This window comes from Balaenoptera acutorostrata, chromosome 6 (genome assembly GCF_949987535.1).
Source record: "Balaenoptera acutorostrata chromosome 6, mBalAcu1.1, whole genome shotgun sequence".
NCBI lineage: Eukaryota > Metazoa > Chordata > Mammalia > Artiodactyla > Balaenopteridae > Balaenoptera > Balaenoptera acutorostrata.
Genome location: NC_080069.1, coordinates 29687791 through 29703835, shown reverse-complemented (window position 1 = coordinate 29703835; position 16045 = coordinate 29687791). Strand labels below are relative to the sequence as shown.

Sequence of the window (16045 nt, the reverse complement as noted above, 5' to 3'; positions counted from 1 at the left end):
ACTACAAACTGAAATGATAATATAATAATATATAATATAAAAACTGCACTACAAAACCATAGTGAGATACAATTTTTCACCTTCCAGACTGAACTGACAAAAGATCAAAAAGTTCAGAAAATGTGCTGCCAGTGTGTAGAGAAATCTGTACAACCTATCTGGCGATTTTAAAACCTGAAATGCTTCCCTTCAACTCAGCACCTTTATTGTCTTGGAATTTATCCAACAGATAAATTCGCACATATGCACACGTAGTCGTATGTACCAGGGTGCTCCCTGTACAAAACTGCAGTTGCTCCAGATGAGAAACAAGCTTAACACCAACCAGGCCAGAGGAGATGGGGAAAACGCATCCCTGAGCGCAGCCCACAGAACAGAGCCCTGTCTGAGAACTATGTCCCAGGCAGAGCCATGCCCGCAGTGTGTGTCTGTGTGCCTATGTGCCTGAGAAAAGAGAGAGGGGGTGGTTGCCTGACACAGACGTTGTATAGACAGAAATCTCTCAGCGGTTTTTCCTAAGGGGCTGCAATCGAGTTGGTTCTGGTGAGAAGACAGCTTTTCACTACATATTCTTTCATACTCTTTTTTAAAAACCCATGTCTTAGTGTTCTGTTTGCAAATTTTTTCAATTAACTATTTTTAAGTGAATAAATGCAGTTATTCCTTATCACAATACACATAAGAAAAGGGGTCAGAAGCTCCATTTTCTACCCAATAAAGGTGAATATGTTTCTGCAGAAGTTCAGTCGCCTCTTGCCCTCAACTGGCGGCAACTGTGTCCCTCAGGGGACATCGGCTATGCCTGGAGGCACTTTTGCTGTCACAGCTGGGGGGGCGGGTGCTACTGGATTAGTAGGCAGAGGCCAGGGATGCTGCTCCACATCCTGTACAGCAAAGAATTTTCTGGCCCCAATGTCCACAGAGCCCAGGCTGAGAAACCCTACTCTAACGTACACACTATTTCCCCAGACGTGTCCAGTCTGGGGCCAGTTTCAATTATTAAAAAGTTTTTTCTCAAATTGAATGCAAATCTGCCTGCCTCCTTCTCCAAGCTTCAATCCAGCACTTGGTTTTTTCACAGTCCTGAGGCTGGGACGGCTGCTCTGCAGAAGGATCACGCGGGGCGGCACCTCCGGAGCTCAGCCGCTGAGTGCAAGGATGAGCAGAGCCATGTGGTGCTCTCTGGTCCCACCAACACCCACCTTCTATTCCAGAGGGTCACATCATCTGTGGACGAAAGGAAGGGAACCACGTGCCCTGTGGAGCTGGAGAAGGGCATGGGATGGGCAGGACTGGGACACGGCATGGGGGGCCTGGGAAAGTGGCTTCATGGCTCCCTGCTCCAGGGTCTCTTCCTCACTTCTGCCCAGCATTACCTTCAGGCCCCACAGGGATTTTAGAGAGTCGGGGGTGGGGAGTGGCTGTGGGACTTGGGAGGGGACATCTCAAGGCCAGCAGAGGGCCACACAGCACACACTGGGCAGAACTGGGCTGAGGACACAGTGGAAAAGCATTTGTACCTGTGTTTTGGGGCTGAACCCAGGTAAAAGGTCCTCAGAGCCCTAGTTCCACACCTAGCTGTGGCTCAGTGAAGGGGGCGCCGATATGACCCGGCCCCTAGACTCACAAAGATGCCCCACCCTCACTTAGTGAGCCACCCCCAGGTTTACCTGTCCACCTCCACATCTGGAGCCAGGGACTGAAATGCAAATGCTTGGTGCTTGTATAGTGGGCAGGTGGCAGGCGCCCTGGCAGACTGGGGTCCAGGTTCCTGAGGGGGATGCTGGAGAGGCCCAGGGGCAGTACCAGGATCAGATGGGGGCCGGCTACACAAGCACCCAGACTGGGATCGAAAGGTCACCATGACAACATGGTACCATGAGAACCACGAGGCCGAACAGCAGCTAAGACTTCCACCTTCCAACAGCATGGGTGAAGCATGGGGAAAGAGCAGTGCCTGGCAGACTTCAAACTTGCCAAGGGGAAGTCAGAGTGGCAAAGCCACATGCGCCACTTATCAGCCGGTGACCCAGGCAGGCTGCTGGCCCTCTCCGAGCCAGAGTCTCTCCTAAGCAGACCCAAGCCTAGTGCCCTTGGGGAGCTGCTGAAAGAACGAGGTGTTGACAGAAAGTATCTGTTGCTGGGAGCAAACAAGAGGCGAGAAACACCCCTCACCGTCCCAGGTGCCCCTTTTTTTATGAGCTATAGCTCCAAAACAGCTGGGAGATTAGCCATAGTTATGTTAGACTTTCCAGGAAAGAAACTCCACAGGCACCAATGGCAACTAATCCTGGAGTTTTGCAAATGTCAGCAGAAGGATGTTTAGTGAGAACCCACCCCGAGCTCTGATGCACATCCGCTGTGTTGCCTCATGCAGTGCTGAGGGATCCCCCTCCCCACAGGGTTTGGGGAGCTCTCCTGGGGAGCTCGTTGCACACCTCCCTGGGCGTTGTTCATCTGGGAGGCACACTGGATCAGGCTGCAGTTTCTTGATTATTCCAGGGTGCCAAAAGTCATGCTGCACCAGGCCTCAGTCTCTTCTGCAGGAAATGGGGGCTGAACCCCTAAATCTGTGTCATCTCTCCAGCTGATGGCAAGTCAGCCCAGGAGGGTGGTGAAATGGGGTCTGGGCAGGGAAGGGTCCTGTGCCTCACTGGGACACGCTCATGTCCCCAGGAAGCACCTTCTCACTGCCCTTCCCACTTAGCCCAACTTCCCTGAGATTCACATTCAGACTCTGACTCGGGGGGTAGTTCTAAGGAGATGGATAAAATGAGAGGCAAAGTCACAAAGTTACAAGAAGATTTTCAAGTATCAGAGTTCGTGTAGCTGGGCTGGTTATACATCAGTCTGGGATTGCCAGCCCAAGTCTGGCTGTCCCAAGGGTAGGTATCTGTGAGCTCAGACCTGGCCCCAGGGCACTCTCCAAGGCCCATCCAGCCATTCACACTTAACCGGCACCATGGGACCTGTGCCCAGCCCACGGTGTGTAGGGCACAAGAAGAAATGAGTTCCACTCTGCACTTCTGTGTGAAGCAGAAAACGGCACCCCACTTGAAGGACCCAGGCCAGAGACTGTGCCCATAGCTTCCTAGGCACTTGACCCACCCCAGCATAAGGCTCACGGTTTAGTCAGCAGCTTGGGCTACCATCCCAGGGGCTTGTTCACTGCCCTCATGTCCTGCTCAACCCAAGGAGCAGTGCTGACCCATCCTACAGATTTGCATTCACTGGGACCTGCTGCCTTCTGGGGTCCTGGGCACTGTCCCCCATCATTAACATCAATGAAGGGGCGCTGGTAGGGGGAGCTCCAGGACAGACACACTGCTGCTGTCCCAGCCTATCATGTTGTAGTGTTGACCTCAGCGAGCTGATCTCTCCAGCCACAGTTCGCTTGCCTCCCAATCAGAACAGCCCACCACCACCAAGCCCTCAGGGGCAGTGGGAAGTTCAGCAAGGCCATGTGCAGCACATGCCCAGCAGTGGGCCCTGATCTACTCAGTGGCAGCTTCCTCAACAGTCAGGGTAAAGGAGATAGAGACCTGCATGGCGACCCCCACACAATACAAGAAGGAGCCCCCCAACACATGTGTATGAAAAATGCCTAGCCCAGGATGTGACATAGGCAAGGCTCAACAAACACTTAAGATTAAAAAGGAAAGCAGCACCCCTCCCAGGGCATGCAGACACACTCTGGACACAGGACATCCACAGGCACCCAGCTGAGTGTGTACACACCCCAGCACATGCATGAACACCTGCACCCCACACATGTCTGGTTCTGGAAATTCAGCTGCCACATGTTAAAAGGTGATTTTTTTTAATAAAAAGGGTAAAAGCACCGGCAGTGAACAATACAAAAAGGAAATTACAAAAACAATCCCACTTACAATTGCATCCAAGAGAATGAAGTACCTAGGAATAAACTAAATCAAGAAATTTAAAACTTGTACACTGAAAACTACAAAACACTGCTGAAAGAAATCAGGGGCTACCTAAATCTAAATAAATGGAAAGACATCCCATGCTCATGCATCAGAAGATGTAATACTAAGATGTCAATACTACCCAAAGCAATCTACAGATTCAATGCAATCCCTGTCGAAATTCCAACAGCCCTTTTTGCAGAAATGGAGAAGCCAATCCTCAAATTCATATGGAATTGCAAGGAGCCCCAAAAAGTCAGCATAATTTTTTTAAAAGAACAAGGTTGGAAGTCTCACACTTCCTGATTTCAAAACTTACTACAAAGCTACAGTAATCAAAACAGTGTGGTACTGGCATAAGAACAGACATACAGGCCAACGGAATGGAATGGTGTCCAGAATTAAATCCTCATGTATATGGTCAAATGGTTTTCAACAAGGCTACCAAGACTTTCGATAGGGAAAGAATAGTCTTTTCAACAAATGGTTCTGGAACAACTGGATACCCACATGCAAATAAATGAAGTTGGATCCCTACTTCAAATCTTATATAAAAATTAACTGAAAATGAGTCAAAAACTAAATACAAGAGCTAAAACTATAAAACTCTTAGAAGAAATCAAAGGGGTAAATCTTCATGACCTCAGATTTGGCAATGGATTCTTAGATATAACACCAAAAGCATAAGCAACAGTAGAAAAAGACAAATTGGACTTCATCAAAATTAAAAATGTTTGTGCATCAATGGGCATTACCACAGAAGTGAAAAGACAACCCACAAAATGGAAAAATATGTGCCAATTTTGTATCTGATAAGGGTCTAGTGTCCAGAATATATAAAGAACTCTTAAAATTCAAAAATAAAAAAAAGAACCCAATTTTAAAATGGGCAAACTGTTTCAACAGACGTTTCTCCAAAGAAGATACACAAATGGACAACAAGCTCATGAAAGCATACTCAACATCATCAGCCATTACAGAGATGCAAAACAAAATCATAATGAGATACCAACTCTCACCCACTAGGACACCCATAATTTTAAAAATAGAAAACAACAAGTGTTGATAAGGATGAGGAGAAATCGGACTGCTCCTGCATTGGTAGTAAGAATGTAAAACGGCGCAGCTGCTGTGGAAAAGTTTGTTGGTTACTCAAAAAGTTAAACATAGAATAATTATATGACCCAGCAATTCCCTAAATAATTGAAAACAGGTCTTCAAACAAGTATTTGTACACAAATGTTCACAGCAGCACTACTGACAATAGCCATAGGTGGAAAAAGCCCAAGTATCCATAAACAGAGGAATGTATATACAAACTGTGGTATATCCTTACAATGGAGTAGTATTCAGCCATAAAAAAAATCAGTGAAGTTCTGATACTTGCCACAACATGGTTGATCCTAAAAAACATTATGCTAAGTGAAAGAAGACAGACACAAAATGTTACATATAGTATGATTCCATTTATATGAAATGTCCAGAATAGATAAATCCACAGGGACAGAAAACAGATGGGTGGTTGTCCAGGGCTGAGAGGAGGAGGGATGGGGAAGTTGTTTAATGGGTTTTCTTTTGAGGTGATGAAAATGTTTAGGAACTAGATAGAGATAATGGCTGCAAGTCATTCTGAATGCACTAAATGCTATTAACTGTGCACTTTAAAATGGTTAAGTTCATGGTATGTGAATTTCACCCTAAATTTTTAAAAAAGGATGAAAGGCGGGTTTCACCATTTGCCTGGACAAACACCACAGGACCTTCAGTTCTTATGCTCTGAGGTCAAAGCCAGTCACTGGCTGGAATTCTAACTATGTTTTACACAGATGTTTTTCCACGGATGACCCAGCACTTTGGGTGGAAGTGAAGAGACCCTGCACCCTGAAGCAGAGGGCCAAGGCCCATTCCAAAGAGCACGGTTAGGCTCACTTCCCACCAAGCCAAAAAGTTGAGAACCAAGACAGGCAGAAGTAGGGGGATGGAAATGGAGTGAGACAGAGGAGAGGTGCAGGGATGGAGGTACAACTCTAAATGGGAGGCCAGCGGGGGACTGGGCACACCTGAGACACAGAGGGTGCTGCAGAGGGCCCAGCTTCCCTACTTGGCACCGGATGTGGCCTTCCTGCTGAGAAGATGTTTCCATCCCCATAGCATTTCAAAACCGTGGACGGTATTGGGGTTTTCAGCACCCTGAGCCAGAATATACCAAACGCCACTTCTGTCCCTGCACCTGGCAGAGGTACCTACACCTGCTGCAGGTGAGGAGACAAGACCCCCACCCCCATCTGCTTGAAGTGGGAGGACAAGGTGGCCCACCTGGCCCACCACCCAAGTAGCTGCGAGAACCAATAAAGAGGATAACTGTGAACTAATCCTGACGCCATAAAGGCCAGCCTGAGTGCGAGCCCTGCAGCACTATTAGTCACATCAGTCATTTAGAAGTCAGTTGACGGCTTTGCTTTACCCACACCGGAATCTTAGGAGTTAGATTCTTCTAGCACACTTTGTCGTGGAACATTATTTTCTGGCCAATACTCCCTCCCAACAGCAAATCTGCTCATTCTTTTTGAAAAAGGCCCTGCCACACGGCCAGGTGCCACGAGCACAGAGGCGAGGGGATGGCCCCAGAGGATTGGGTACCCAGCAGTGGCAGGGTCCACATGAAGTACCCCAAATCTTTGCCCGATCTCAGGCCAACTGCAGCCGCACCTGAGCCAAAGTAGCCCCAAACAAATGTGGGCTGCAGTGCAGAGGCTCACACCAAGCATGTTTCTGAGCCAATATTTTCAATAAAAGCAAACATTCTGGTAATTACCATGAGCTCCAAGTCTCTTCCTTTGAGATTCATCTCATTTGGAAAGGATCAATGGACAGGGGACATCTGCTCTGCCCTCTGTAAGTTGGCAGAACATTCCCCCAACCTCCTTTGGAACTTCTTAAACTCTGGAACTTCTTAAACTCACACAGTGAGAACTCCTCATTTAAAAATGATGAATCGTTGTTCCTAACCACGTCAAACACGCCACAACTCCAGTGCCATGTGAATGGCACTTCCCCCAGTATTAAGGGGTCTCAGGTTGGAAGACTTAATTGTCAGCTCTGATCACCTAGATTGCGACGTTGAGGCCTGTCCCCCCGGCAGGCCCTCCTTTCCCTCCAAGTGCGCACACTTTGCTGGCCAACAGAGCCAGCCAACAGTCTCACTCTGTGGTACTGAGCAGCCATGAGGGCCAAGGACTCAGGAAGAGGCTTTGCCCCAGGAAGCTTAAGGCTGGATGGGGTGAAAGACACAGCGAGAGCCCACAAAGGCCAACCAGTCCTGGGGATGATGGGCACAGAGGTAGGGCCCTGGAGAGGAGGGCAGGCGGACCCCAGATGGAGGGACAAACACACAGGAATCAGAGGGGATCGACACCAGGCAAGTCTTGTCAGCCCACCTTTCTGAGTACTTGCAGAATTCGACCCCTTCTCCACACCCCAGTCCCCACCCCCAGGTCCTGCCTGTCACCTCTCACCTGGACAAAGGCTCCTGTCCCTCCCCACCCTCTTCCCCAACTGTGCCCACAGCAGCCAGAGGGACCCTGTCAAATCCTCAGTCCCCTCCCACTGCTGCTCTGCTCAGAGCCCCCAGGGTGGCTACTGCCTCCTAGCCACACCTGCAGGCCGTCCCTGATGCAGCTTCCTTGCCCTGCACAGTGCTTCCTCCGGGCTCTGAAGCAGCTCCCCAGGCTGGCACGGAACTCCTGATCCACAAGTCTGACTCCCATAGAAAAAACCCTGTAAGAGGCAAGGGAGCTGCCTTGTTACCCCAGGAACCCACAGGGCCAGCACTGCACCCCACACAGAGCATGCACCCCATAGTACTTACTGAGGGATAAATGAAACTTCTACCACTGAAGGACTTGTACAGCACCTTCAGCTTTCAAACTCTTTAAAATCAACTTTACTGATTATGCTTCCAAAAACCCTTCAAGTTTAATACAACAGGAACTTAAAGAGGGCCAGGAAGCTTCAGGATATCTGATACTTTAACAGAATCATTCCTATTTCTCAGAGACAGAGACTCTTCACATCAAGACGGTGACAAGGTGAGAGGCCCAGGTCACTCCCTAGAGTGACTGGTCCATGGTCAGATGCCTTGCTGAAGGCAGGGGTGGAAGGACACATGGGGTCTGACAGAAGACGACAGTCATGAGAAGCCCCCCAGTTCTTGGCCCTAAGTGGCTTTGTGGCACCCTAACTGGGGAGGAAGTTTCCCAATGCCTGAGTAGTGCCATGCTTCCCTATCAAACACACAGATAAGACAGCTCTGAAGACAACCAGCCGCAAAATCCATCCCTTCCTAGTCAAAGCCAATTCCCAGGCGACACTACAGTAGGTGCCAGTGAAGGCAGACTAGGCTGACAAGGTATCCCAGCCCCAGGAGTGACTAGCCATGGTCAAGATGGGGTGGAACACGCGCTCCTGACTTCCCGGCTGAATGAGTACCAGCACAGTCCAGCGGAAAGACCTCCCCAAAGAATGCCAGGAGGGGTGGTCAGGGTGCTCAAGGCTTCCTGCCAAGGTGGACACATTCTGGGAGCAGGTTCTTCCCCTAGAAGGGGACTGCCCCGACCACGATCTCAGCCGGAGATGCTGCTAGAGTCCTACCAGCAAAGAGTTGGCCACTGCCAGTGAAAGTAACCTCAGAGACCCCCTTCCAATCCATCCAAAATGGGGTGCATTGTAGGGATGTGAGGGGTCACAGGTGGAACAAGAGGGAGCCTGTTACTTTCACAGTTATGTTTATTTTTACGAGTACTGTCTATGGCAAGTTATACTAATGTTCTATTTCAGGGAATGATATGAAGTTTCCTTGGAAAAGAAAGATTCAGGAGAGTAAGGAGACACAAGAGTGAAATGGGGTCCTAGACCTAAATAAATCTGCCCGAGGCCTGCAGTTTGGTTAGCAGTACTGCGCTAGTGTTTCTGCCTCAGTTTCCATGCTTCCAGCATAATCTGATAAGATGTTAACTTCAGAGGAGGCAGGGTGTGGGATAGAAGGAAACTGTACCTTTTTTGTAACTCTTCTTTAGGTCTAAACTTCTCTCAAAATAAAAAGTTACAAAGTATTCAAACTTTTAAAAAGTGAGTTGAGCTGTTGAATATGAAGTAAACAACAGTACAGATGATACATGGATCTGGAAAGAACGGAGGGCCATCCATCCAGGAATATCAGGAGATTTGGAAACATGTGGATCATTTCACACACCTTCCTGTCACAGTGGAGAAGGGCCACGCCAAGAGAGGTGGGGGGTTTGCCCAGGGCTGTGAGGGCCACATGCAGCCTTGCCCACAAAGGTCCCAACCCCTGACCCTGTGTTCCCCCATCACAGCACCTCCCCTGAGCCACCCAGGGGACTAAGGACTACAGGAGGTGTTCTGGCCTCAGGGCTCACTCACTTCCGTAAGGGACCCTTGATTAGATGTAGAGAAGCTGTGCCCCATGGCAGGGGGAAAGCACAGCCCCTTTCAGACCCTAGGGCGACCCCACATAGGTGGAAGTGAATCTGTGCTGATCAAAATGATCTGTGCGTATATCAGATCAAATCCAAGACCTCACATGAAAAATAAGAAATAAAGAAATAAGACCTCCCAAAAACATCCCCTTTAGGCTGTCAGGACGCATCTTTCTCCCTGCCTCTGCCTAAGCCAATCGAGCAAATGCCACCAGCCCCTCAGGCCAGCCCTCAGCCCCTTTCCCCTGCCTGCCCCGCATTCTTGGGTCTCTCCCTACCTCCTCCACTCCTCCCACCCCCTACCTCCCTTCTCAAAGTCTAGCTCAGAACTGGTCTTGCCTTCCCCACCCAGAGGAGAGGGCTCCTGGGCAGCAAGACAAGGGTCCTCCCAGGCCCTCACACTCCCCCAGCCTGGGCACCTAGGGAGTTCTGCAGGCCCCCGGTGGGGGTGGGGGAGGAGGGAGAGGCCCTACCACTTTCAGGGCACTCAGGGCCCGCTTCTCAGTATCTCTGGAACTGAGGAGCCATGAAGGATCACATGGCAGCTCTCACCCTTGATCCAGCCATGAACTCTGAGAGGATGCCAACTGGTGGGTGTGCATAGTAGCAGTGTTCTGGGCAGAGCCCAGCGCTCACACTCCAGGCTCCTCTGCTCTGTGGGGTCTCTGCAGCCCTGGACATCCACAGGAAGGCAGCCCAGGAAGCCCAGGAGATTTCAGTGGGAGTCCCTGTCCCATGGAGTCCCACCCCTCCTCACTGGGGTCACTGTCACAGGCACTGAGCTGGGAATCAGGCCTGGTGCTGATCAACCTGAGCGAGCCCTGCCACATCTGGCTGCCTGGCTCCCCACATGTAAACTGGCAGGACTGGACACCATAGTCCATGTTTAAGGGCCACTGGCCCATCCACAGTTAAAGCCAGGGGGAGGCTCTCCTCTCTGGGGGTTGAGGGACCACCTACCACCACACACCCATCTCCTGCCCCCAGCCCTGCTCCTGCTGGGTTTAAGACTGGAGCATAGGAGAGCACACTACCCTGGCCAGCCTCTGGCGGTCCCGCTGAGGCCCAAACACACGAGAACCTGTTGGAGCAGTTTGGGCACCAGTATTACCTCCTCTTCCTCCTCCTCCACTTACTTCTGGGTGGGAAGGGGCCTCGGGCTTTTGAAAACTCGGCACAGGGCCAGGTCATGGTCACAGGCAAAGGCCAAGCTTTATCTCCCCCCACCCCATCTTCCTCTGAGAGCATAAGGTCAAGTGAAAACCAGGGTGGGCCTGTGTCTGAAAACAGGAGGGGAATGGGGAAATGTGATGGCCAGGGAGGAGGCGGCAAAGTCACAACACCCCCACCCACACAGAGACACCATTCTGTCACCCGCACTCCCGCCCGGGGACATGCAGGCCGGCCGGGTCCAGGAGCCCTGCTGGGGCCGGGCAGGGGTCCCGTCCACCCGGACGAGGTGCCGGAGCTCCGGGCCGCGGCGGAGGGTGGGAGCGTCGGCCGCCACCTGGCCGGGCCCCACGTCCGTCCCAGCCCCGCCGGCGTCCGAAACCGCCACTCGCGCCTCTCCGGGGCCCGCGCGGGGAAAGTTCCTGCAACTTCGCGGGGGAGGCGGCGGACGCGGGGCCTGGGCCTCGGGAGCCCGGCCTCCGCGGCCCCGCTGTCAGGCGGCCCGGCCGGCCGGGCGCCCCAACTTCCCGGCCCGGCCCCCACCCGCGGCCCCCCGCGGGCCCGCTTTGTGAGCGGCGGCGGCGAGGGGCGCCCGCCCAGCCCCGGCCCCCGCCCCGGGCACAAAAGGGCGCGCGGCCGGCGGGAGGCGGCGGGCGGGGGCCTGCGGGACGCTCACCGGGCCGGGCCAGGGCCGGGGGCCGGGGGCCGGGGCCGGGGCCGGGCGGCTGCGCGCTCACCTGCCGTGGAACCAGTCCTTGCAGGCGTCGCACTCGATCATGAAGCGGGTAACATCGTAGGGGAGCCGGCAGACGCAGTACACGGGCACCGTCGCCATGTTCGCCGCGCCGCCCGCCCGCCCCTCGGCCCGCGCTGCGCTCCCGGGTCGGGCCGGGCGGGCCGGGCCGGGCGGGGGCCGGGGCCGGGGACGGGGACGGGGCCGGGGACGGGGCCGGGGGCGCACTACAGCCCGCGCGCACCCGGCCGGCGCGTCCACACAAAGCGGGGCGCGCGGTGCAGGGCCGCGCCGGGAGCCGCCCGCTGGCCCGCGGGGCGCAGGGCGCGAGTGTGCGCGGGGGACGGGCCGCGCGCGGGACACAAAAGGGAATGGACGCGCGGGGGCGGCGGGCGGAGAGCCGCGGCCCCACCGAAGGGACCCCCGGCCGCCGAGCGGCCTCTACGTCAGCGCCCCGGGTGGCGCCGCCTCCGCCCGCCAGCCTGGGCCGCCGCTCCCGCCGCGGGAAGGCGGGCCGGGGACCGCGGGGAAGGCGGGCCGGGGTACCCCGCCGGGGGAGAAGGTGGGCCGGGAGAACACTGCTGAGGGAGAAGAGAGACCGGGGGACCTGCCAGGAGAAGGTGGGTCGGGGGACCTGCAGGGAGAGAAGGTGGACTGGGACACCCCTCCAGGGGAGAAGGTGGGCTAGTAGACTGTCATCTGGAAGAAGGTGGGTAGGGGGATTCCCCGGGGAGAAGGTGGACTGAGGGTACAGGGGGAAGGCAGGTCTGGGAGACCCTCTGGGTGTGAGGTGAGACCCCCGAGGAGGAGGACGACGTCCTTCCTGGTTAAGAAGGCCGAGGAGCAACTACTTGGCTCTAAGTTTCATCTGATAAGCAGCGGAGCAGGGGGCAGCCAGGGGTGGGGGGTTCCTCCTGTTCCCTCCTCCCTCCTACCTTACCGACTGAGTTTCTGGCTGGAATACAACTTCCCTTTCCCCCTTACTCCTGGCTGGGGACAGCCCACCGTCCCTCACACGATCTATGGACTTCCCTTGATGCTCAGTCCTCAGAGGACAGAATTCAGGGGACCCGGGAGCATGCTGGCACGGGTCAGCTCTGTAAAGAGAAAGGAGTTACCTGGAATTTGAGCTGCCCAGGAGCCCTGGAGGGAGCCCCCAGGCCTGTGAGACCTAAGGTGCAGGGAGGACAGCAGGTCCCAGGCCTCCTGTCTGTGTCCCAAATTGCTGAGTTCTGCTGGTGGCAACAAGGATATAGGAGGAGGGGGGAACCGAGAGGTGCTGCAGTGTTGCTCTGGGCCCAGCATCCTTTGCCCTAAAGTGGTCCTCCCTCCTCACCTGTGGTGGTCAGGGTAATTGTTGAGTGTGAGAGGGGGAGGGGGCCTGGCTCTGAGGGATCTTTTCCCAAGGCATTCTGTAGCAGGCTCTCCCCTGCCCCCTACCCAGCTGCTGCATCCTTTGGGCATCCGTGATCATTTCAGGATGCTAGAACAGAGCTGGCTCCTAATTCAGAGTAAGGAACCTGTCTGTGCTCCCTCACTCTGTCGGTCTTCCCCACCCTCCCTAAGCAAAATATGCATGGTGCTAGGAGATGCTGGCCACCACAAGCACAGAATTCCAGGCTTGGGGCAGGAAACCTGGCTCAGCTCACCTCACAGAAGCATCCCTGACAGGTACTCAGCTGAGGCCTACAGCTGCTAAGGGCAACTTGCTCCACTTGTAGGCAGCTCTCCCTCCTGCTGAGTCAAAATCTGCCTTCACATTGTCAGCCGCCTTCCCTCTACAGGTGACCCCTCAACCGCAGCCTCAGCAATGACCAGGGCAGGGCCTTAGCTGGGAGGGACAATGTGAGAGTGGGAAAAAGAAGATGGAGAAGGGGGAAGTGGGGAGAAAGGGATTATCTCCCTCCCTCACCCTCTCACACATTGGTGAGCTGCCCAGGATCTGGAGCACAAGGCCTTCCAACCTGAATTCTAGCTGTCACGCTCACCTCCAGAGTCCTTCCTCCTGGTGACAACCTGGATGGCTCTGGAAAGGGAGTGACTATTAAGCATTGTCCACAATTAACACCCTAATGTGAATTGGTGCAGATAAACAGTACTCAGCCTGCAGATCAAAGTCTGCAAGGAGGCCCAGAAGAACCTGGCCTGGGCACTGCTGAGTTACCTTCCCCCATGGCAGTACAGAAGCACTTAGACTAGCAGTGTCCACAACCCCCCACTTATCATCCATCGAAGCCAGAAACTTCTGGAGACCAACTTGACTGTGGGCAGTCCTCATCTCTGACACTTCCATTTCCTATTTTACAAATAATGATAGTAGGTACCCAGCATTTGTCAAATGCTTACCAGGTAGAGTGCACTGTGCTTAGTTCTTCAGACGTGGACCAGAACTCACCCAGCTGCTTATAAAGCACTCAGCATACCCCCTGGGTAGTGATTATTACATACTCAGCACTCACATTGACACCTTAGGTGTTACTGCTGCCACTTTAGAGATAGGTATATAAACAGGTATCAGAGAGAGGTATAGTACTGGTGCCATTTTTCAGAAGTGAAAACTGAGGCCCAAAGCAGTTGAATGCCTCATGGAGGAGGTCAGCTGGCTAGTGAGAGGAAGGAGCAAGCCAGGAACCCAGACTTCTCCAGGGCCTGAGCCTGCACTGCCGCCCCTCTGTCACATCCCAGGGCACCCTGAGCACATACACTAGGCATGGGAGCCCATCCTTGACCCCTAGTCCTTCACTGCTGACCCCTGGGATGGCTCTGGCTACCCTGCGCCACCCATCTCCACTCCTTGCCCTCCAGGACTCCCCTGTCTACAGCTGTGTCCACTTGCATCTGGAAGTGTCCACTGAAATACTTTCCTGTTACTCAAAGCTCTTCCAAGGCTGCCTTCCAGCTACAAACTAAAATAAGACTCAATATGGGTCCTAGACTCTTCCTCTCTTTGGTTTCTCCCAATGAGTTCCCTCTTATCCCCCATCAGAAAACCTGCCTTATCTCTATGTCCTCCCTCTCTCTCATTCATTTACTTCAACATATATTGAATATCTGCTATGTGCTGAGCAGTCTTGTAGCCATGGAGCACTCAGCAGGCCCAAGTGTTGTGGAGCTCATATGGCAGTAAAGGGAGACAGCAACACATATATAGTGGGCTGGGTACCACAGTGCCTGGGAAAACTGGCACAGGGTGGGGGCTGGGCAGAGGTGGAGAACTCCTGAGGTGACCTGGAAGCAGAGGCCTGGAAGGGGTGAGTCGAGGAAGGAAAGCAAAGGGAAATTACTTGCAAGGACCCAGAAAGGAATAGGGGTGGCCTTAGCACTCTGCCACACTAAGCTCAGTGGCCCCTCCATGCGGTCTGCCCCTGACCTCAGCATCCGTCTCCCAAGTTTACCCCGTTCCCCAGGGCACAGCACCCATGTGTCTGTGCAAGCATCAAGACCTCACCACCCACCCCAAGAAGCCTGGCATGCTGTAGGGGTGAGGGGGGTGGGCTTCCAAACTACAAGGCCATGTGCTGCCCCTCCACCCTGGCACTCTGGTGAAGCACGACTGCAGTGCTGCATACCCTGCAGTGAGCATCTGAGGACAAGACGTGTTTTATTCACCTTATTACCCGGTGGAAAAGCAGCATCTTCCAGTATGTGTTCATTCACTCACCTACTACTCAACAAAGTGTACTGAATTGCAGGTACAGGGCTTTTGTTTTTTTTTTTTAAATTGTAACATACACAGCATAAAAATTACCATTTTAACCGTTATTCGGTGTACAGCTCTGTAGCATTAAGTACATTTACAATATTGTGCAGCCATCACCATCATCCATCTCTACAACTATTTTCCTCTTTCCAAACTGAAATTCTGACCCTAACTCCCTATTACCCTTTACCTCCAGCTCCTGGTAACCACCGTTCTACTTTCTGTCTGCATGAATTTGACTACTCTAGGGACCTCATATAAGTGTCATCATACAGTATTTGTCCTTTTGTGTTGCTTATTTCACTTAGCAGAATGTCGTCAAGGTTCATCCATGGTGTAGTATGTGTCAGAATTTCCTTCCTTTTTAAGAACGAATGATACTTCATTGTATGGCTATGCCACATTTGGTTTATCTGCTTACTGTTGATGGACACTTGGGTTGTCCCCACTATTTGGCCATGAGTATGGGTATACAAATATCTGTTCAAGTCCCTGCTTTCACTTCTTTTGTGTGTATACCCAGAAGTGAAATTGCTGAATCATATGGTAATTCTATTTTTAACTTTTTGAGGAACCACCATACTGTTTTCCACAGTAGCTACAGCATTTTACATTTCCAACAACAGTGCACGAGGGTCCTCATTTCTCCACATCTTCATCAACACATGATTTTCTGGTTTTGGATTTGTTTTTTTGTTTGTTTGTTTTTATTTTTTGTATAGCCATCCTAATGTGTGGGAAGTGGTATCTCATTGTGGGTTTGTGTGTGTGTGTGTGGTGGGGGGGGGTTTTTTTGAGGTAAATATTTTTATTTTGATTGATTTCTCAATGTATAGTTCAATATAATAGTTTTTAACGGCAGCAGTTTGGTTCTACTGAAACTCCATGATCACTGTGGTCTTGATTTACATTTCCCTAATGATTAGTGATGTTGAGCATCTTTTTATGTGCTTATTGGCTATTTATATACCTTCTTTGGAGAAATGTCTATTCGCATCTTTTCCTTATTTTTTGAGTT

At 52.4% G+C, this 16045-nt stretch overlaps 1 protein-coding gene across 3 annotated transcripts in view; it reads right to left on the bottom strand.

Moving 5' to 3' along the window:
- Positions 1–11707, bottom strand: part of PHF2 (PHD finger protein 2) — a 95162-nt gene extending 83455 nt beyond the window's left edge. For 2 of the 3 annotated variants that reach the window (XM_057548726.1, XM_057548724.1), the window contains exon 1: positions 11332–11707. In XM_057548726.1, the coding sequence (XP_057404709.1) occupies positions 11332–11429 (98 nt within the window). In that variant the 5' untranslated portion in view covers positions 11430–11707. The remainder of the gene's footprint in view (positions 1–11331) is intronic. The other variant, XM_057548723.1, reaches the window with a different exon arrangement.
- Positions 11708–16045: the final 4338 nt, after the last annotated feature.